Raw genomic sequence first — 23737 nt, 5'->3', positions numbered from 1 at the left:
GACCGACCACAGCTATATATCGCTGGCATGGAACGTTAAGTAAAAGTGTGGAAAAAAAAGGTGAACAAAGAAAAAAAGGGTGTAGAAAAAGGGAGAACGAAAGAAAAGGGGAAATGTTAGGGATAGGGGCGAAGGAGGGTATAAGGATGGAACCCCCCATTAAGAAAAAACGAAAATAGTCATAAATAAGAAAGTTCTCTGCAAGTCAAGCAAACTATATACTGCCTGATGCTAGAAGAATTCTGGGTCGGAGTTTGCGAGACCATGTCAGTTGTACTTAACTCTGAACTACGCACTACCCCCCTCATTTTGCTTGTTTCATCAATTCGAAAACATACGTGGAGTTCTCCGTAGGCTGGTCAGTCTGTGTATGTTACTAGCCGTCTGATGCATCCTGTTGTTATGGCTTCACCCGGCCTGTCCAACTGTTTCCCAATTGTTCAAAGCAGTTACGTGGGCATCAGACATGGAAGAACGCTGGTCCGCTCTGCAGCCTATGAACTCTCGGCCAAAGAACAAATGGTCCCCATACCGTAGTTATCCCGCATCTACCCAAATGTGTTCTGACAGCGGCGATAACTCATCTGTCGAAATGTGAGGCAAAATGCAGACCTCATTACTAGCAGCTCCACCCAATGCTCTTCCCGCTGGTGAATTGCAACAATGTAGGACCGCTCATAAACAATACCAACTGTAAAGTCATGGTAAGACTGTTTATTTCACTGTACTGTTTGCTGACTCTTTTACCCTGGTTGTAATGTTGAACACACTTTCTTAAATAAAGGTTTCATCAAAAAGTGTATCATTTTAAGATGGGCAGTCTGGCACACTTGTGCTGTTCTCTTTAGAAATATACCTGTGAGAAAGGAGACAAAAAGCACCAGTGAAGGTCCCAGGCTGCTTTGCATAAGAGCAAAGATCATTTTGGGAACATAAGAATGACAACAGATCTTTATATTTGATAAATATGTCTTTGATAAAAGAGCTTTATGCTTGAATCACCAGGTGCATAATGCACATTGGGCTTGATACGAATTTCATTGTTCATTTCATTTTATGCAACACTCCCCCTAAAATTAAAATGTTTGTAACATTAAGGCATATATGCTGATTCAAGACAGGCAGAAAGCTTGGCTGTGATATCAATCACTCCTTTAAGAACTTCAACCACATGCTGAATTTTAGCTGGATCTCAGGGGAAGGATGCTGCACACTTCCTAAAGGCATCCTACATATAGGATCATTTTATTCTTTCCACACTCACAATTCTGCAATGTTGTTGGAGAACAGCGTTTATTTTGACAAAAATGTCACATGACCTCACAGAGCACAATAACGGAGATCATAGGATTCATGTCTTTATATCTTCATCCAGATTCTCGGTGCACTTTTTTCAATGTCTTCTGGGTGCCTTTTATTTGTTAATTTCCTTTTGTTGTAACCAGCAGTTTATTGAAAGCATTGAAGACATATACCCATAAATAGCATGGTGCAAGGTGTGTAATGCCTTTATCTCTTGCCGTGTTTCATTGACTACTGTGTGCACTTTTGTTTACCCTCTACCCACAAACCATCGTGTTTAAAGAGGACAGTGCCCAGAATACAGATATGAGAAATGTAATAGAGACTCTGTTACTGCTTTGGTAGCCTGGGGTGCTAATGGCCTTCAGCCCCCATTTCAACTGCTGGAATGGGGGTAACCTCTGGGAAAACCTCGTTAATGGCCCTCGCTTTGCTCGGCAGGTTAATTTTTTCTGCCGGGCTGTCACCCCCCGTTCCAGTCCTTGGAACGGGGGCTTAACGCGACATGAGTGCCCGGCGAGGGACAATTGGATTGTTAGAATCTAATTGGCCCTCGCTGGGTCGTTACCTGGCCGGGAAAGACTCAGCTGAGGTGCTCCGTTTGGAGCACCAAGTACTGCAGGGTTCTTTTCCTTCCTCCCCTGGCTGCTATGGAAAGGGAGAAGGGACAACTTTTAGTCCCTTCTTCCCGATGCATGGCGGCCTTTTATGTGCTTTTTTTCTCGAGTTGAGAAACTGTTTCAATGCCGTTTCTCAGCTTGAGAATAAAATGTTAGTAATAGATGTGCCGGGCTACTAATAGCAAAAGAAACCTCGGAGGGGGGCATTACCAGACGTAATGCCCCACTCCTCGGGTTCTACTGCTTCATTGTCTTTCTCTTTCTAGGAATCTTTGCTGGAACTCCAGTGATGTTCTTCCGAAGTTGAATTGAAGAGAACAGAGAATGTGCAGAGTAAATAAAAGGCACCTACTTGTGGTTGTTGGGGGTGCCGTTGTAACAGGGGGAGGTTGGGTCGTAGGCAGCTTTTTGGGCCTGAACTTGTAGTGACCGATGAAGCCGTCCGCCGTCAAACTTAAGTCAGACAAAAACTGGATGAGGAGTTCATTGCGCTCCGATACAATAGGCCTGCAGCAGAAGGAAACAGAAGGCAAGTGTTAAGAGGAACATGGCAAGCTCTGCACTGCAACATACTGCACCCACTCGCTCACTGCACACACAAATGAACGGTAACAAAGATGGCCGACCAGCTAGGCAAAAGCATGTCAACTGTTATAGAGAGAGGATGGATGGATCAGACCAATTTCTCGACTGCTTGTCTTAGGAAGCTTCATAATCACACATTCCTGAGGAGGAAGTTTTCATCACAATCTCATCGGACAATATAAGATGCTCATTAATTGGCGACATGCAGTATACAGTGTAGACAAGCGTTGTTCACATTTTTTTAATTGACTCCCCCTCCCCACTTGAGCAGGTCCCATCCCCCAAATGCTGGAAGTGCAAATATGTTCTCATTAGCTCAAATGTAAGCCGATCGCTCCTGTTAAGACAGGGGGGTCTGGAACTGAACTCCTTGGCCTCCAGGTGGGACCTGGGAGTCATTTGTTGATCACTGCATGCTGCATCTGGGAGGAGCAGCGTCCTGGGTGCATGGCCAAAACTACTATCTGATGTCCCCCTTTGCATTGGGCGCACACCCTTGCAAAGACGGAATAACCCAGAATTCAGTGCACTGGCATGGATTTCTGCTGGCACATTCAGTACCACAGAGGGAGGCCTCTTTTGTAATTACAAACAGCACTTGGCAATAAGAACGCAGGGCACATCCAGGTCTGTTCTGCATTGTGCACCACAGTGTGTGTTATACAGGCACGTGTCTCTAATTGGCTGAAAGTGCACAGCAGCCTTATTTATTCTCCTCTGCAGACATTCACGCTTTTTTAAACCGCAGTACCTCAAACACAGTGGGAAATGTGTTTACTCTATATAAAGTCAGGACTCTAAAATAGCAGTAGGGCGCTCCACAAGGCCACCTTACATCACAGTACATCACCTGACTATTCTCAACCAACATACATGCAGCGTGCCCGTTCATATATGTTCTCTGGCGCTTCTACTCTCGTTTCTGTGCCTTGGCATACACCATCCTGGGAAGTGGCTGACGCGTGAAGCTACATTTTGGTGGCGTGTGTGTGACCTGATGACTAATAACATGGACTCCAAATAAATAAATAAATAAATAAAAATACCTCCCTTCCAGGCGGCGTGCTGGAACTGTTCCCTCATAGTCGAAAAGATAGCTCACCAAGTGGAAACACTTCTGAGGTCTGTGGGCAATCTGCAATCCCAGGTTTGGATGCTGGAGGACCGAGAAGACTCAGTCCTTCATCCTGCCTAAGTCAGTCATTTGAGGGACATTACATTGGGTATACCAGCACCTCGGCTGCAGTGCTTAGAAGTGGGGGGAGGAGGGGATCTGGAGCTATATACACACACGCATACGTCCTTATGGTAAGTTATGCATTAAGTCCCACTCTGCCAGACCACTAGCACTTTCTCATCGTTGGAACTCAGAAAGCAGCTGACACGTGTGGAGACAGTTGTGCCTGGCCCAGTGTGGTGTCCTGGGAACGCCGGCATTCCAAAGTTTGCCAGTCTGTGTTTGCTTATCTCTCCCCCCTGCTGACCTATCATAGCCACCCCACCTTTCTAAATTGGATGGGAACAGGCCTGAGACACACGCTTCACATGGAGGCGTCAGGGAGGCCGGCATTTTACTCACGCTGGACAGGTGCTGGCCTGTCCTGACCGCTTTTGGTAAATAGCTGTTGTCAGAACCATTCATGAAAACATACAGCGTTTTCCCACAGCAAAGACCAAAGCAGCTTCAATGAACACCAATACTGGTGGAATTAGGACGCTTCTCAGTAGCACAATTTCTTTTACGGTAAATTGAAATGATAAATACTGTGGCAGAGGGCTTGTTACCTGCCTCTGTTCCCCCAGCTCCCAGATATCAACTCCTTAGGAGACGCCTGACACCACCTCGACGGTACAGATTGGGCCTCATTACGACCCTGGCGGTAAGTTACCGCCTGGGCCGTGACTTTACCACCATGGCGTAAACTACGTTTACGCCATGGTGGTTGGCGGACTTACGGCCCCATTCCGAGGTTGGCGGGGGCGTTAAGTCCCCAATCCCCATTTACCCTTCCCCATTCCCATTTTTGCCCCATAGGGCATAATGGGAGTGGGGAAGGCGTTAATTACGCCACCGTAAATTACGGTGGCGTAATTAACTCCATGGTCCCTTAGCGCCATGGATTTTAACACCTGCTAAAAGCAGGTGTTAAAAGCGCCATGGCACTAAGGGACCTCGTAATTGGCGGTAAGGGGTCGGCGCAGCTAACGCTGGCGTAAACCCCTTACCGCCAGGGTCGTAATGAGGCCCATAGACTTTTGGAATTGTGTCTCTCGGCTGCACTGAATAGCAATTGGAGAATTGTGTAATGCTTCGCTAATCGACACACCCTCTGAGGTTCTTGGTCAACCCTATCGCGAGGTAATCAAACTCCATCTCTTGTGGGAGGGGCCGGGGTCCATCCACCATTTTGGAATATGATTTCTTGGAAGTGTGTCCTAACTCCTAGACGGGTGATTTCTTAACGTTCGTCTTGAGATCAAATGACGTTCCCCTTAGAATCCTGCTTCAAGGTTACTGGCAGTCCACCAGCCTTTGCCTTTCTCAGCTGGATTATATCTATGTAACGTCTCGCTGCCATGTTGAACACTTTATGTAGGGTTATGATCCCACAAAAGAATGAACTTAAAACAAACAATCATAAGAGAACACACAGTCGTACATAAGAATTCAGAAATAAAATTGGAACAACAAAAATATATCGCCATTTAAATGTACATAAATCTGGTAAAAGCATTAAGACCTCACGTTACACACTAAGTCCAATTTCCTTAATAATATACAATAAAACATGTAGTACCTTTTATGACAATAGCAAAGCAGCAAGGCTATAATTCATAAATCTTTGCGCAGTCATGGAATAAAAAAAACCTGCATGTTACGTATGCTTTAAGGAGCGTCAATCTCCTACTTGTGAAAATACACAACAAATAAAATAGCTTTTGTTGCAAAGGAAGCCTAACCGTATAAAAGGGAGAACTCTGTATAGTTGTTACTTTAGGTCGCGTTTAGTGAAACGGGAAAAGACCGTCCTATAATTTCGTTGTCTGATCCTCTTGCCATTGGATCCGCCCACCTCTTTCTCAGGTGCCTAAGCAGCAGGCAGAATAGCAAGGAGTTGATAGTATCTTTCCTAGACCTTACTGTTCACGGGTAGCAATCTGTGGGGTACTCCTTTGGCCTCCATTTTAACAAGTTAATCCTTTGCGGTAGAGTGCTCAATGTTGTGCTCATATAAAGACGTTCAGCCGCTCTCTAGTAATGAGAGACAGACAAGCGGGCAGACTATCCCCGTTGGCATGTATGTAGATTATGCTCTCAGAGAACCGTTTTCTATTGAATTTGCCATGCACTTACCTGCCCTCACTTTTACTGCATACCGCTGGTATATACTGGTATTAATGTGGGATCATTAAACCCCTGACTCAACCCTAACTCTACCAAAGCTATGCTCAGGTTACTCTGCCTTCTAAACCTACGTCTCACTCGTGAAGAGTGCACTCGGCATAGCAAACTGCCCTGTTTGCTTCACAGCTTTACCTGTAATGCCAATGGTTTTGCCAGGAGGATGTCCTCAACAGCTCCGGGATTCCCCTCTCTAAATGCTATTTCATGCGCTACTGCCGTTGGTACCCAGTAAAGATTTCAAAAAGCAATTTTTTTGTGCCTACAAAACTCTTTCTCCCACTAAAACCATATCCTTTAGCTCCAAATACCAGCTGGGCCAAGGATTCTGATTTGTAGACTTCTATGGCCAATCTAACAAAATTTGATAGATATAAGAATATCACCCGATAGATTGTTTGAATTAGGTTTCTGCTATTTTGATATATGAGAGGACCATGGTGCATTAGATGAGAAGCGGATCCCAGATAGTCGAATGTCTTTACTAACACCAGTTTACTTTAATTTACTATGTGGAACAAGAGCCACCTCTGTTTTTGCCACCGAAACTGCATCATCCACAAAATGGAGTAAAGGAAACCCTCTACCTACAATTTTCGACACATCAAATGTATTTCTTAGAAGGTAGCTCTGCATCCAATTTATAAACAAAATAAACAACAGGGGTAACTTTTTGAGTAAAATCTGAGGACCAGGGGTAACAGAATTAAGGCAGAAGGGAATTTACTTGCAAGATTATACTAAATGAGTCTGATTCTGAGGATATAGTAATTAGGGGTGTACCGAATAGTAGATTTATTTACAATTACAGAGTGGTACATTTAATCACAGGAAAAACACATAAATCTGTTTTTATTTGGGGGGTCCCCCCAAACCTCCTGATTTTCTACCCTTATAACGCCACCCCAAGCTCATCCCCACCCATTTTAACCACTTACCCCACTTCTCTTTATATATTTATTTGATCTTTTTGGTGTTTTCGGTGTTATTGTCTGCTCTGTTATGTACCACTCTGTAATGTTTGCAATACAATGACTGGATACCGATTTAAGTATTCGACCGAATACCGAATAGTTGGACAAATATTCAGCTGGAGCTCAGTACAAAACCAAATAGTTGGCTTTTTAATAAATAAAGTTATGCAGACAAGAAAAACACTTTTTACATTAAAAACAAACTTTAAAATATGTATAACATATCTTTGCTACATTTCTTTGCTTTGTTGTCTATGAAAGATGTTTGCATATACCCTGAAAGGAATACATTATCAGAAAATAAACGTTGTATTTTTGTGCCTTCATAGTTGTCGCCTGTTGGGCAGTGCCCAAGTAAGACTAGCCCAAAAATATAGTATGCATGTAAGCAATCACTGTGATTGGAGACTGTAATGTGTCTACTTGTACTGTCAAATGTCCCTTTTGAGCCTGCCCATCTTTAGCCTTATGGTTCCAGCAAGGCACTGAAACACAAAAGGAGTGATTACATCAATTAGTGCCCTGCTGACTACTGAAGTGCTCCGAATACATACATTTGGGGTGCTAAAGCCTTGCTTTCTACCTGTGGTACTGCTTCGGGATTAGCCATGTGAAGAATGCCTTTTCATTAATAGTAGTTTTCTCTCTTTTTCAGGTGGGGTATGTTTATAGTGTTTGGGGCATGGTAAAAGACAGTAGACATAAATATATACAGTATGCTGAGACCTCCATGGTTCTCAGCTGTCGACCCTTTAGGGAAGGGGCAGTGCTGATTTTCAGATCTTTTTATTTTATTTGTTTCACTTGTACATCCATTTGGTCAAATGTTTCTAAATTATAAACTTGTATCTCCTTGTCTTTATTACTGAAATATCCCTCTTTTTTAATTCACTAATGTTCGGATGAATATTTCTGCTGCCACAGACTCGGGCATTTTAGTTCAAAACAAAATAGCTATGTTCTTTAGTAACATCTGTCACTTTTACTGCATTCAAATGGAGTCATTTTGGAAGCAGGAGAAAGTTGTAATGCAGAAATTGTAACCTAGGTTTTGATATAATCGTATCTCTGCCGCAGGCACATTTCCCACTGAGATATCTTTCTTGCTTTATAGCTTTGGCCTGCAGGCTGAATACAATTCTTTGCTGCAGGCACACTACATCCTGAGCTATTTTACGCAGTGTTTGGAATTTACTGAGATTGCTGCAACAGCTATCATAATTCACAAAATTATATTATTTGGATTGGGAATTGGTGGGATTGGAACCTGTAAATTTCAGATTCCTCCAACAGATCGTCAGCAAATCAATAAGCACCTACAGAAAACATTTTCAATAGAGAACTACTGTTCAAGCTCAGTGTTTTTATCTGCAAAATACAGTGGAGATCAGGGATGCATTCAAAATATTGAGAGTTTTGCTTCTGCTCGCCGCCCTAAGCAAACCACCAAATGAAAGTCTGTCTGTCCAGCACATGAAGGGAAGGCACTTTGTACTTTTACACCCCTGCTCTGCCTGTACTCAATCAAAAAAGTAACAGCAACATTTCTTTAATGATCCTTTTAAAAGGATAAACATGACATGCCTGAATGATTCAAGGCACTCAGTAAAAGCAGCCCTTAATGTAGTATGTAGGGGAAACTATTCGGCTTTGAGTGATAATTAATAAAGTATTCGGCAAAAGCCGAATATCTCATTTTCAGCCGGAATTCGGCCGAATACTTATTCAAAGCCGATTTTCGATAAGCCCCAAATAATAATTGGTGATCTTATCAATTCTCTGAGGAAGTATGGAATGTAAAGTGATAGAATGGTGACACTCCACCCTTTTGTCTTGCACATTCTGCTATTTGCACCTTGCACAACATTGCCCCAGACCAAGTACAACTCACAAGTTAGCTGTCGCTTAAGTTAAACATCAAACTAAGTTGTATGACCGTATAAGTAATACATGGTACAGCATCTATTTTATTATTGAAACCTGTCCGGAGGACTCATCTAGTTCTTCTGTAGTTCATGCCATCCCTATACGGGGAAAACCTACAGTTCTCAAACCACTCCATTCCCTGGTGGCAGAGGTGCTGCTATTTCTAGGCACCATTTTCTCTGGAGCAGTATGTGCTTAGTTCTCTCAGTGTTTGCATAACATATCATTTTTAAATACCATCTTCCTGGCATGATTTCACTCACTTTCATCTTAGTTTATTACCTCCCTAAGCCTGAGTCATGTTTTGCTGATGCCCTCTTGGGCCACTCTACTACCGTAATACCTTTAATGCATGGGCCTACTGAGGTTCTAGGTGGCCTAAATGTGTGGTGCGAGGGCTCCCCTCAAATTGCCATAAAACGTTTCTTAAATGTTATGCAGACCATTGATCTTTCACAAACTGTTGTGGGTAGCCCACGCAAAGGTGGTTATTCGCTAGATCTGGTCTTTGCACCCCTCTCACTAGTGCAGTAGACTCTCCATCCACATTACCTGGACCAACTATTTTGCTGTTTTCCTGCACCTGCCGACATACTGATCCCTACTGGAACACACCGCAACTCTCAGCAAATAAGTGACTAGCTTGCAATTGGACCTCCTGTTCCTCAGCCCACCTGTCCACCTACCTAAGCATATCAATACCTCAATGCTTTGAAGGATCTTGTTTGAATGTTGCATGATACAAACACAAAACAACTCAGTAAGTAAATAAATGACTACATGATTGCATACATATATAGCACCCCCCCCTCTTTTCGATAATGACCAAAATAGGCTCTCCAACACAGCGAGTAAACCTTTTCCTTAAAAAACAAAGCCGTTAAATCAGGTTACACCTTCTGCCAAATGGTTTGCTTCTGTTTAAAATGAATTCACAATTAGGGCCAAGAATTTAGAACTGGCCTAGTGCCTCAATGACACCTTGCCGTCTCATGAGGCTATTTTCAATCCATAAAAACACCTTGATAGTGAGCAGGAAAAGTATACTTCTCTGCAATGATAGAAATGGTTCTCTGTTTTCAAAAGATGAGCTTCACAAGTACCATAGAACTCTGGCCACCCTTATCCCTGTCCAGTACTACTCCCCTTCCACAATGCGAGGGTGCAACAAAATGGCCTCTTTTTTCAATGAGGCCATATGCCCCAGAGGCGGTGTGTCAACCCTTTCGTTAATGGCCTGCTGCCCAAGTTAAGGGCCTGAGCAAAGCTGAACCGATTCTGAATCATCATGGAAGACAGACTCCTTTCCCCGACACAGCATGGCAGGACGCAGTAAAGGTACGTTTTTCCTTTTAAAATATTTATTTAACATCGCCTTTAGCGACAACATGTAGTTACTAACGGGTGCTAAGGGTGATATGGGGAAGGAGGGAGGGAGGAAGGACGGCACATTTGGCGAGGTGCACATTCGTGCGGGAGCTCGGAAAGCAGGCTTATACCAAAGGATTCAGCCCACGTACAAAGCTCCCCGATTGGCTGGCGCCCCTGCCCAGGGTGCTTATGTCACAACCACTACTATTAGTAACTATCTCTCAGACAACTTGATCAGCCTCACTGCTTTCTTCTCCAAACCTCCTATGGCTGCCTATTCCAATTCTCTTTAGGCTTTGCCTCTGCTTACCTACACCACTACTAGTATGTATTCTGAACAAGTATTAACCTGTTTAACCAGGTTAGGATCCAAGCAGCTGTTGTTGCTCCTGTTATCGCCCCCATTGTCAGATCCTCTCCCCATTCGACTGACACTTTCAAGTGTGCTAAGGTTGTTCAATGATTGAAGAAACCATCTATGCCCCCTTCACACTTGGCCACACTTTTGCCTGATTTCTCTTTCAGTGCTTGTCGCGGAACTCACAGGAAGGACAGTTGTGACTTCATTGAGTCTGCGACTTTCTGGATTCCTATCAGGTAGGCTTACAGCTGACCAGCAGCATGGGGTTGCTGCTACTCTCCATCCTGGGTGACCTTAGAGTCCCCGCTTATGTGCACTGTGCGACAGTCTTGGTCCGGCTGGACACCTCCTTCACCTTCGCCACCATCGACCAACGTACACTTCCCAGCAGATTTAATGAGCCTGACCGCGCCAACTCTGCGCTTGTTTTACTCCATCTTGATGAACAGATTCTTAGTCGTTAGGGTCCTCCTTCTATAGAACCCATTTCCCCTTACCTGTGGAGTGCCACAGGTTTCCTCACTGCCTGAGTCTTTTTAATTATATATGCGCCCCAACCCTAACCCCCTTCCACGGATATGGCCTCCAGTTATATTTCTCTGCTGATAACACCCCCATTGTTCTCCAAATGACATGGTGGAATTGTAGATCATTTCAGAAATTGTTTGCCAGATATGAGTCACTGATGGGGAGGCAGTGGATGGGGAACCACTGGCCTAAACTCAACTCTGATGAAAGGGTGATGATGACAGCTGAAGGCAGCAATGGCATCTTGACTCCTTTCATCTCCACCAAGGGGGCTGTGACCTCACCTGGTCACTTTAGTTCAGCAGCTTGGTTTTCATATTTCCATTTGAGGGTGCTCTGCAAAATCATCCTTGTTCTCCTCTCTTCAATAAGACTTCAGTTATGACTTCCACTATGGTATCTCGGCTTGACTATGGAAATGCCCTCCTTATGGTAGCCACACATTCTTATACTTTAGTTAAGCAGCTTGGTTTTCACATTGGTAATAGCCCCTACCTTCAGCCTCAAGCTAATTTCGTAGGAAGCACCTGCAATTTCCATTTGAGGGTGCTCTGCAAAATCATCCTTTTTCTCCTCTCTTTGATAAGACTTCAGTTATGACTTCCACTATGGTATCTCGGCTTGACTATGGAAATGCCCTCCTTATGGTACCCACACATTCTTATACTTTAGTTAAGCAGCTCGATTTTCACATTGGTAATAGCCCCTCCCTTCAGCCTCTAGCTAATTTTGTAGGAAGCACCTGCAATTTCCATTTGAGGGTGCTCTTCAAAATCATCCTTTTTCTCCTCTCTTCGATAAGACTTCAGTTATGACTTCCACTATGGTATCTCGGCTTGACTATGGAAATGCTCTCCTTATGATACCCACACATTAATATACTTTAGTTAAGCAGCTTGGTTTTCACATTGGTAATAGCCCCTCCCTTCAGCCTCTAGCTAATTTTGTAGGAAGCCCCTGCAATTTCCATTTGAGGGTGCTCTGCAAAATCATCCTTTTTATCCTCTCTTCGATAAGACTTCAGTTATGACTTCCACTATGGTGTCTCGGCTTGACTATGGAAATGCCCTCCTTATGATACCCACACATTCTTATAAATTGCCTCCAGACCCCCTCACCCCAAAATGCTGATTGCCGGTCATCGTTCTGAACATATCACGACTACTCCCCACTGGTTCCTTGTACACCAACCTACCCTGTTTAAAATGTTCAGCAGGACTCATTGTACTTTCTGTGGAAAGGATCACCCATTTCTCTTAGCCAAGCTCTGTAAACTCCCATTAGTTCTCTCCTTTCCCCATTAGCTGCTTATGGTTCCATCATCCACACACAAAAGGTTAGGCGGATATTCCTGCCCGGTACTGTTCCACAGATCCTGAGCTCCCTTCATCTCGATGTTCATCTCAGCAATAACCACATCCTTTAAAAAGCTTTTTTTAAAAAAACAGTAAAACCTGACTCTCTCCTGTTTAGCTTTTCTCACTTCTTGCAGCCGCCCCACTGGAGCACCACAGTGCCAAGAAACCCACAGGTGTAGGTGCTGTATACAAACTCCATAAACCCAAGTCTAAATGTAAGGGTATGCACACTGCGTAAAACAGCGGTGCTGTTGCTTGGCACAGAGGGCAAATATGAGGTGACAAGAAAATGCTTCTTCAGCATTCAGATTGTTAACCTATTACATTGCTTCTCCTACTACTGTATCTCCACCGTCATGTGATCACCAACCATTGCTTTCAGTGTCTGTATTCTAGGACTTTTTCCCTGGGTGACTGTCTTCTTCTTAATTACTGTCTTCACAAATACTCGGGAACTGTCTTTGACCAAACAACGTCAAAGTTATGCTGGTTTTAAAAAATGCCAGAAAATGCTTAATGGGAGAGTAAAGTAGGCAATTGCAGATAACAGCCCACACGTGCCACAGTTCCACCAAGTAACCACCCCTGGAAGTTCACCTCCAGGTTAGAGCCACAAAGCAATGCATTGCCAGTATGCAAATTAGCTGACAAGCTTGCGCATATTAGCATCATGTGAGATAACTATCATTACTCGGTATTCTAGGTATTTTTTTTATCTCACAATGTAACTAGCGCCTAGATACCCAAGGGTTCAGTGCACTTCAACAAATGCAAAAATAAATAAAATCGATTCTTTTATAGGGCAGCACTATTTGTACATAGCTTTAGCAATGCAAGACCGGCAGCTCCCAAGGATGCAGGGAGCCACATATAAGGTTCACTCTGATTGGCGATCATCAGTGCTGCGTCGTCAGACATCCTCGGGATTGGAGGCCTTGGGGAATGGTTACCAACCACCATCAATGTTATGTAGCTTGATTCATGGAATTATTTGCCTGAAAAATGCAGATTTGCGTGCCTTTCTGCCCGAAAATCCTCATACTTCAAACAGGGATTTTCGGGCAGAAAGGCGCGCAAATCAGCGATTTTCACGCAAATAATTCCATGAATCAGGCTGTCGGTGTATTTAGAAAATGAAAGAAAAAAAAAAAAACCTTCTGCCCTTCTTGATATTGTGACATCATTCGGAGTCTTCGGCCAGGACCTATGAATTTTAAAAGGATACCAGGTGATGTTCGGGAATGCAAAATCACGAATGAAATGCTACCGAAAAAACACCAGAAAATAAATATACACGGGGTGGGGATGAAGGGTTAAAAGGTGTGGCGGTGGTTCAGGGTGGGGTTACAATCACGGGGAAACGTGGGATTTGGGGGGACCCCCCAATAAAAAAAATATATATTTTGTTTTCTTTTCGGTAACATTTCGTTTGTTAAAATTGCATTCGGTAACATCACGTGGAACCGTTTAAAAGTGACCAGGCCTCTGAAAAATGTGTATAGCAGCAGTTTCTTCATATCCCTTGATTTCTTGGCAGGCGTTTGATGGTCTGATGTCCACATTTCAAGCCATATTCTCCCTGTGGCTGTTTGGATCAGCTTTTCATTAGCATACTGTCCTCCTTAGTCCTGTACTACCTGTACCCTCTTCTCCCACTCTCACTGCAACATCTGCCATTTGAAGTGCCATCTCCTTGATCCAAGTACATTTTCTAAAAGCTAAGAAACAAATAAACACATAAACACAGGCCGGAGTCGTATACTGAGCCTGTGAGTGATGTGAGTGTCAGATTAGGGCTCTTTCAATATTAACATTCAAATTGGCACTGGTCGTATTTAACACAAGCCAAGGTGAGCGGTCAGTCTGTCAGTATTACTTTATTTCGACATAAAAATATCATAAAAGCAACAACAATCACAAATCACAGTATGCAATGGGCGTGCCCATACATGGGTGCCACGATAGAACAGTAATTAAATGAAACAACCGAGAGAATAACAGCCTGAACATTTCATGACTCACACACAGTTGCACACAAAACACATTTAGGTACAAACACTGATAAAAAGCAGCAACAGTTCTGAAATATTTCAAAAAAATAGCAGCTGAATCGGGTCAAGGCATTATGTACATTGGCAAATGTATTCAGAATGGCTGTCTAGCCACCTTTTTCTGCCTTGCACGGCAGGCCCATAGCAGGCTCCTGGATGTTGAAAAGACTGCCAGCACATCGCTGGTATTGCAGCATAGGCCCAATACATCCGCCATTTTACCTACTGGACCCTCCCTCAATAGTGGTCTAGAAAATCTGCATCTTGGCATCAAATGGTGAGGACAAATCAGGACCAGGTGAACAATGGTTTCAGCTGATTCAGCGCAGAGTGGACATGCCGCTTTGACGTTAGTGTTCCATCGGTTGCGAAGACTAGCTAGCGGTAGAGTCCCCTTCGCAGTTTCAGATACAAGGCTCTTTCATATTTAGGGTTAACATCATCAAGATATGCCTCATAACCTAGTCCTTGCTTGTGGTTCCAATATCTTAAGAGCAGGGTAGATTGGCCTATATTAGATAGCGTGTCATGTTCTGCCTTAGCTTGGTAGGCGTTCTTGACAACCATCTTACTCATGCTAGCCATTCAACCAGGGCTTGTCCAGAGCTCGCTCAGTCCTATTGCACTACGTTCACTTCTCAGGTGAGCTAACCATGGAATCGACGTGCCGCCGAACTGAGCTAAAAGATCTGTGAGAGCTTCTTTATAGTTGCCCAAATGCTCGCGTGACCACAGTCTTACCCAATAGAACACAAGCCTTGCTTGGCATATCAACTCTATGCGTTGCATACCAGTCTCCAGGAATACCGGCAGATTGGGTGTACTATATGGAAAGCCAAGGATGTTTTTCAAGAACTTGTTTTCTTTGACTGCAAGAGTCGAGTATCCAACGTTCCCCCACAGCTCAGCACCAAAAATTGCTGCTTGCCTTGCTTGAGCCTTATAAGCCTCAATGAACACCCGCACAGCCCTATTCCCATGTTCGTTGGTAAACCGTGCGAGCGCTCCACCATTGCCCATCCCAACGGCAATTCGCCTTTATCCTCAATCCGAGGTCGTCATAATGCTCAACCAGTTCAATAGGCCCGTCATTGAACTCAAGCTTCAGCAATAACCTTTTATTCTGCCTGCAACCATTAAATATCATGGCTTTGGTTTTAGAGACATTAATGGATAAGCCATTTTTGCAGCAGAATTCCACAAATGCTTGAAGTTGCTTTTTAAGACCCATAGGCGTTAGGGATAGGCGTACCTCGCCATCCGCGCACATGAGAACGGGAATCTTATCTCTTGCAAAGGCCAGGGCGTCTATCTGAAGGGCCAGTAATTCCTCAATTGCCCCATTTATAAAAATGGAGACCAAATTGGGTGCCAGGACACACCGCAGGCCAACTTCACCTTTATTCCTGTTGGTGGTGTAGTGCTGCCGTCCTTGACTCGTTTTACGACTGCTACATTCCCCCGAATAGAGGCTTTGAATGGACTTTAATAATAAAACCGCGATGTTAAGACCCAACAAAATAACCCACAGTCTGGCTCTAGGTTCTATGTCAAATACTGTCCGTAGGCCGCCGATGAAAACAGCATATATACTCATCTTCCTAAGGACAGCATATTTGTCACAAATCCATTGAAGACACAGACTCTGGTCCACCGTACTTATCCCACTACAAAAGCCTGCATCTAGATGATTAATCACCAAATTCCCCTTGATCCATGTTTTGAGGTGTTCTACGATTGCACGTGCATATACCTTCCCACCCGCGTCTAAAAAAGAGATGGGGTGGTAGTTGCTTGATATATCCCAGGTGCCTTTTTTAATAAGGGCATTATTTCAGCATGGGTCTAGGAAGCCGGTACCACATTATGCCTAAGGGTTATGTTGAATAATTTCGTTAGATATGGGATCCAGACCTCCGGCTTTGAAGCATAAAAGTGCACAGGGATCTTGTTCTGGTCCGGCACCTCCCCCGGTTTCTGACTTCTAAGAGAATGAACATCTTCTTCACTGGATAAGACCGATGGGGTGAAATTGTGATTTGAAACATCCAAATCACAGTTAACGCCTTTGGGCCCTACGATCTCAAGTACACTATTTTCGTGATATAACTTGGTGATCGAATCGACCCAAGTTAACTCTGGTATGCAGCCCTGCAGAGTGTTACACTCAACTGGGCGTCCAACTCCCATTATGGCCCACATTTCCTGAGAGTCTCTGTAATCGATAGCTCACAGGATCGATCTCCAAATCTGCCCGACCCAGGCTAGTTTTTTGTTTTTAAAGTGATGCAATGGTTTCTCCTAGCCTTGCACAGCGCAGAACCTGCCTCTTCATGGACTTGCTTAGCCTGCCTTATCAACAGGCTCTTAGCTCATCTACCATCGCCATCCTACCAGGTCATACCCACTACCATCGCCATCCTACCCTGTGATTAATGACAGACCGCTTTGTGTGGTTTAGTAAAAAAGCCCCTAGGATCTTTGTTAATTCCTCTTGGATGACAAAGTTTCACCAGTGTCCTCCAAATTGGAGGTATAAAAACCCTCCAACAGAGATAGGATGCTGCCATAGGCCTCTGATAACGCTCGATCGAGATCTAACCGTGCCGACTTGATGGAACGTCTAGCATGACTAGACAGTGCTCCATTCTGAACCACTGCCTCCTTTGAGGCTACTCCCAAAACAGCACCATCCAGCTGCAAGGTTAGCGGACGATGATCACTCCCTACTCTCTGGTGTTTCTAGAAATCCCTTATTAAGGCCCAAGCTTCCGCATTGACCATAGTCAATCCTACTTCTGCATGTACCATTATCAAAGGCTAATCCTGCTTGGAGAGTTCCCAGGGAATCGGCTGTTACAGGCTCTTAGGTTGGCTGGCATGAGCAGAATGGCTGCCTCTTCAGCATTTCCATATTGTCTCTTTGATTTACAGGTTTAAGTTCACATATGCCCCACACAGAGTCTTCCTCATCCAAAACCACTACCACGCCATCCAAGGGTTCAAATTGTAAATTAAAGTCTCCCACGACCCGGGTCCTTGTGGAACCACCCCGGTTAAGTCTCCAATCATTGTTCCTCTCAAGGAGGAGGAGGAAATGCCCAACCCCCATCTCCGGGGTCTGCCGGTTATACAGACTGATAAGCAGAACTCCTGTTCCATCCAGGAGTTTCATGTGGCACCCCAGAAAGTCTATAGACCCATTATCATGAACACTTATGGAGGCAAAAAGGGCAGCGTTCACCCAGGTTAAAAGGCCAACACTCGGTCCACCAACCTTCCCTTGTATGGCCGGAATGGAAAAGGTGGCATTGCCCTGCAAATCGGGAGCGTCCAGCGCCCATGTTTCTTGCAGATAAAACACCCCAAAAGCGCGAATAAATTCTAGCCAGTCCATATCAAATAGGTATGTGTTTACCCCTGCCAAGATAAACGGTCCTTATCACCCTAGAGTTTAGATGTTGAGTGTCTTCAAGGTATTGTATGTGTAATTTATGCTGAGTTTTGGAGACAGGAGGGGCAGAGATTCAGTTCCCTTTTCGGGAGAAGTCGTAGAATTGCTTGCCCAAAAACGATGAAATCCTTTCATATGTTTTGGAATTCAAAATCCTTCCATGCTTCCAACTTGGTTAGTAAATGACTTGAGTGACGAAGACCTAGAAGTAGGTAGTTGGGTAGTACCCTCCTGCATTCTCTTGCATAGGTCTGGGAACAAAGCAGAAGGCAGGGTCGGAATTGGATTTGAAAAAGTCCCAATGTGGTGACGGAGGGTGGAGTGATGTGAGCCATGCAAGGAAAAAAAAAAATTAATCATCATGTTCACGACTTTGCATGCCTGGCAGCTGCTTATGGGAGTTACTGGGCTTTTACTGGCCTTGGAAAGGTCCAAGGAGGATGTCCCATATATGTGTAGTATTTGCCTTGCCAGAGAAACATAGCAACTGCAAGGGGCTCTCCGCAGCGTGCTGCTCTATGGTGCCTCCCGTGCACTCAGCTGTCAACGTGGATCTTGATTGGCCTTTTTAGTTTAGCCTATCATGTGGCACCAAAGAGCCACCTATGGGCCTAAATGAGTGCATTGGAGGACAGCTAGGAGGGAGAGTAGATATGATGAGGGAGACACAACTTGTGGGTGTTGTTTGGTTATTGATCTACCCTCTGACTGCCCAGGGCCATTCCCAACTTCTTCCTACCCTCCCCCGCCAAAAACACATGCTCCGGAGACCTCTATGTGCTACCTGAATCCCACACGCAGTAACATCAAACTTTGTGTGGTAGGTGCCTGCCAGTGTTATTTCAAAGCATTCTTCTGAGAGTTAGTGGCGTACTTGGAGCTATTAAGGGACTACTGGTGTAATAAAAATGTTTCAACCAAGTGTGCCTTCAGTCACTTGATGCATATTCAGTCTCCTTGCCCTTGCACTGAAGTCATGTTCATAACAAGCATAGGGAAAGCCTACAGTTATGGCTTGTACATAGGTATTAAATAGGCGTTTGCCAGGCACTGCTAGCTTAGGTGACTCCGCAGGCCTAACGCAGCCAGAACTCAGTCTACGTGTCCACCCTCCAGACTGAACACATTCCAAATTATTTCCTCAGCACCACACCTACCGCTAAGAAGCTGCTATCATGCAACAACCACACCAGCTGCACACATATCCGTTGCGCCCACGCACCATACGCTACTCTCTCTCTACTGACTTGAACTGCGGTTCCCGAGAGCGTTCAACCTACCAGCGCTTTGAGGTCATACCAATGATACATAAGGCGCTATATAAATGGCAAGTAACATAACATAACATATGCCTAGATATTTGCACCATTTTGCAGCTGAACCATTAATGGCCAATTAGTACCTTTATGCAGTGCCTGGCAAATGCCAATACCATGCCTACACCATGCCAACACAAAAGCCACATCTGCTGCCGTGTCCAATGTGTGTTTAATTTAGGAGCACTCATGAACTCTTACCACAAGAAGGAAAGGAAAATGCTTCAAAGGTGCATCTTTTGCATCACAGCAGTAATTGTAATGCTCCAGTTTTAATCTTGAGAGCATAATAGGTGCGGTGTGGCATTAGGCGTGACCTCCATTTCACTGAAGCTTTGATTTGGCGGACATTTTCTGCACAGAAGCGTGTGCATGTTATTCCAGCGCGCAATCACCGCCCAGGGCTAAATATAGCACTGCTTTTGAACCCTTCCCATGTATGTTATTTTTTCTGAGAAGCCCTGTGGACCTACATAATTGAATGTTTGTATTTGCGCTCAGATCCCGACTCCTAAAACCTCCAGCTTGCCCAGTAGCCCCCAGCTAACTCTCTCATTGCAAACAAAAACAAGAACATTTCTCAATCTTTCAAGCAATGTAAGTCTTTTCATATTCTGTCAGAAAGTGCAGAAAAATGAGGTCTGCCGTTTTATAAGGGAATGTGCATTTCTGACCTCGGTTCCACAGTTATGTTGCTTCTTTATGCTTCCAAATAAAATACAAAACACGAGCCCTGACTGTTCAGTCAGATACCCCTGTAGTGTTGTGCCACTGGTGGGACGCTGGCGTTGATGTGGAGTTCGATCTGTCTGTTCTTCAGTTTTCCAAGGCTTTTGAATAATGATGGGAAAACTTGGTCAAGGCTTCCCGTCGGGTCTAAATATGTATGCACCATGAGGCGGTATAGTATTTGAATGAGTCCCATCTCTATGGCTGCCTGCTAGCTTAGTATGCACCCACTCTCGGTGGCAGCCTCTAGTACATGCATGGGGATGCTTTTCTCGTGTTCCTTGTATCAGCATGATGCCATGAAGAATCCCTTGCATGCCAGGGGTGTTTTTGAGCCGTATGGATAGATGAGGGCTCTTGCTGGCTGTAGGCGAGGGGCGTTTGGTATGCTTTCGTAAACTTCCTCACTGATTACGTTCACGGTTGCCCCCGTGTCTATCAAAAACTTGGCAGCAGTTTGATTGATTTGTATTCGTAATATTGGGCTGTGTTCCTTTGTCATGTTGTTTCCAAGGGCGTATAGATATCCCTTTTTCCGAGGTGCTTCTTGGTATTTCTCCGATCGGTGGGCTCCCTCTTCTGATGACGCACTTGACACGCTGTCCGATTGCGACTGTTCTATGAGGCACCGTACGTATCTCCTGGGTCTTCTCCTTGTCTTGGATGGGGTGGTTTTGCTCTCCCTCCAGCCCTTTTTCTCTTGTCTTCTTTCCGGTTGTTCGTCGTAGTGTCTGTGACGTCCTTGTTTGTGGGGTTGGTATGCTACCTGGAGGTGCTGCTTGGGCGGGTTTTCTTCCAGTTCTGTTGTTGGTTTCCCGCTTCTTCCTGCCCCTCTCATCTTGATGTGGAATATCAAACACACAGCCTTGTAGTGGTTGTCACCACCACATGCGGAGCATGTCTGGCCCATGGCGGGGCACGTTCCTTCATGGGGGTTCTCGTGTCCACACCGGTAGCAGAAAGGATCACTGTTGGTTCTCGCTGTTCCTTCTAACTTGTTGAGAATTTCGTGCTTACCGTGCGTGATTTTTATTTCATCCAGGCCCTCTACTTGTGCCGCGAGGGAAGCATCTGATCGTGCCAGCGACAAGATTTCCTCTAAGTTTCTCGGCTGTTGTAGTAGTCATTTGCGAAAGTCAGCGCTTTCACACCCCACTATGGTCTGCGACGTGAGGGCCTCCTCGTTGGAGAAATTGTTGAAATCACAGTGCTTCAATTTTGATCTTAATCTCATGACAAATGCGTCTATGGTTTCTCCTCTGTTCTGCTTGGTGGTGTGGAATACATGCCGTTCATAGTCCACATTTGTGTGGGGCGTGAAGTATTCCGTGAGCGTTGTCTTTAATTTGGCGTAGGTGTCTATGGTGTTTTCAGGTATTTCGTCAAGGATGTCTCGCACTTTAGATCCTACGGCATGGTTTAGGAGGTTTAGTTTTTGCTCATCCTCTAGTGGTCCGGCCGCTTTTAGGCATGCTTCGAAATCCCTCAGCCACCTTTTCCATCTTGATCCGAGGGTGCCGGTATCAGTGAGGTCAAAATTTGCTGGCAGTTGGGATAAGAGGCTGTCTGTCATCTTTCTGTGCTGTGGTCTGGCTGGAGTCACTGGGATTGTCAGTGACTCCCCTTCCGATCCACTCATGGACTGATCTTATCTGCTCCTCCTGTCGCTTTGTCCTTGGCGCTGTACTAGCTGTGTGGCTCGAGAGGCCTACTGTCCTGTGTGCAGCCGTTCTTGGACGCCAGGGGGGGAGGGGCACTGTGCCACGTGTTGACGGGCCTGTAGGGCCTAGCTTTGGTGGCGCGGCCTGAAGCCTTGTGGCGCGGGAGTCCGAATTTCGTTTGCGCGCGTTGGGGTTTGTGATCTTACGCTTCTTATCCTTGTGGAGAAAACGGAAGGGCCGTGTCCCTGCCGCTCCTCTCGGAGTTGTTTTTCAGCCGTTGGCGGGAGGTCAGTGCTCCTTAACCGCCCGGAGATGTGAACAGGGAACCGCTGCTCCACCTGCAGGTGATTGGATGCGCCTACCGGAGTCGTTGCCGTTGGCGGGAAAGGTTTCCCCCCCCAGCCCAGATGGATGATATGCGGGGAGCCGCTGCAGCTGCTCCATCCGTGTGAGATGTGCACTTTGGAGCCTTAACGGAGCTTGCGCTGGGGCTCGTTTCGACGGCGGGGAGCCTTCTCGCTCCAACCCGCTGTCTCCGGGAGTCCTCGACCGGAAGATGTCCTGCGGCTCCAGTGGTGCTTCACTGCTCACCATGAGCGCTTTGGACCCGAGGTGGCGGGCACGGTGGAAGACACGTGTCCGCTTCATCACCAATGTAGTATCTCGCAAGTGGACCTCCTCACGCTGCCAGTCAGTCACCCTCATGCACACAAGGATACACCGACACAGGAGATGGGGTGCAACACCTCTTTACTTAATGACCATCAGCTTCGAACTGCCTTTCTGGCGGTTGCCCCGCCCCTTACTACACGTGGGTCGCAGCCCACTGATTAATGGCAACAAACAGAGGACTCATCCTCTGAACAAATAAACAATGGCGACACCACATAGGCTGTAGTGTTCGCCAGTAAATAAAATGTTATATGTGCTTTACATGTTGCATTCATATTACGGCCATTTCGAGACCTCTGCTAAGTCCACTTAAAAACGCTCACTTATATTGGCACACGGGAAGCAATAACAACGGAACTGTAGTTCAAGAAAGCTGTACCAATGGGAGGAAAATGGACGCTGCCCCCATTAAAGGTGAAAGGACATGAAAGTGGGAAAGGCAATCAAGCTACCCCCTAAATCGTTAAGCAGGCTCACAGGTCAAAAATAAAAAAGCACCACGTTTTAGGCAAGGCCAGCAGTAGCGTTGCTAACGTGGAAGAGAGGGGAGCAGTGCAGCTCCCCACAGTTAAAGGACCAGCACATATTATGACTAATGCCCTTAGTGAAGTTTATAGACAATATTGGGCCCAGGGCAAAACACCAAACCCCCCCTGACCCTCCACACCTTGCTCCTCTACTTTACTGCACCCATATAGAACAGCTCGTATTCTCGCGAGAGGTATGGAGTGCGAGAGAAAAAAGACAGTGACAGCACGGGGAGTGCATTGGATGGATGCCTCCCTGTGCTCCTCCTATGTAAAGCACAATTTGAGCTCCAAGCCGACAGAGAACTGGTCCTGGTCCCTTGCCCACTATATTATGAGGACATATCAGCAGTGAAGCAACTGCTGCTTGTATATATGTTGAAGTTGCATGGAGTGAATAAAGCCTTGTCTACTCCGACCTCTATGTGAGATGTGTTATTTTACAACATAAATAGCGACGAGGAAAAAAAGATGACCCTAAACAAGCATGATGCAAGGTGTGACACCACCGCCAGCGTTCATGCAGACTCCAGGTAGGCCTGCGATACCATAGCCGTTGGTGGGAACCTCTATTTGTTACGTACGTGGATGTGGTGTGGATTACACTGCCGTAAGCAAGAGGGCAATTCTACTCAATGCCTTGGGGGTGGAAGGCCAAAGAATTTTCGCCAATCTGATGCCCAAGACAAGTGAGGAAGATACCGATGTTGTATACAAAGTGGCAGTGAGGAGAATAGTGAAAGATTCTCCAACACATTGAACACCGTGCTGCATAGGATCAGGTTCTACACCCGGAAGCAAGAGCCTACTGAACCGGTGGATGATTGTGTGAAGAAGATACGGGACCTGGCGGCATTATGTGGGTTCGGAGACAATGCCGAGAATATGATCTGCGACAT

General features: G+C 45.3%; 1 protein-coding gene across 2 annotated transcripts in view; it reads right to left on the bottom strand.

Moving 5' to 3' along the window:
* Positions 1 to 23737, bottom strand: part of PCOLCE2 (procollagen C-endopeptidase enhancer 2) — a 636371-nt gene that overhangs the window by 160200 nt on the left and 452434 nt on the right. For both annotated transcript variants that reach the window (XM_069618265.1, XM_069618264.1), the window contains exon 6: positions 2275 to 2429. In XM_069618265.1, the coding sequence (XP_069474366.1) occupies positions 2275 to 2429 (155 nt within the window). The remainder of the gene's footprint in view (positions 1 to 2274; positions 2430 to 23737) is intronic.

Source organism: Ambystoma mexicanum, chromosome 10 (assembly GCF_040938575.1).
Source record: "Ambystoma mexicanum isolate Mex_15411 chromosome 10, UKY_AmexF1_1, whole genome shotgun sequence".
Classification (NCBI taxonomy): domain Eukaryota; kingdom Metazoa; phylum Chordata; class Amphibia; order Caudata; family Ambystomatidae; genus Ambystoma; species Ambystoma mexicanum.
Note: the sequence above shows the minus strand (reverse complement) of the source record. Positions and strands in the feature narration are given on the sequence as shown.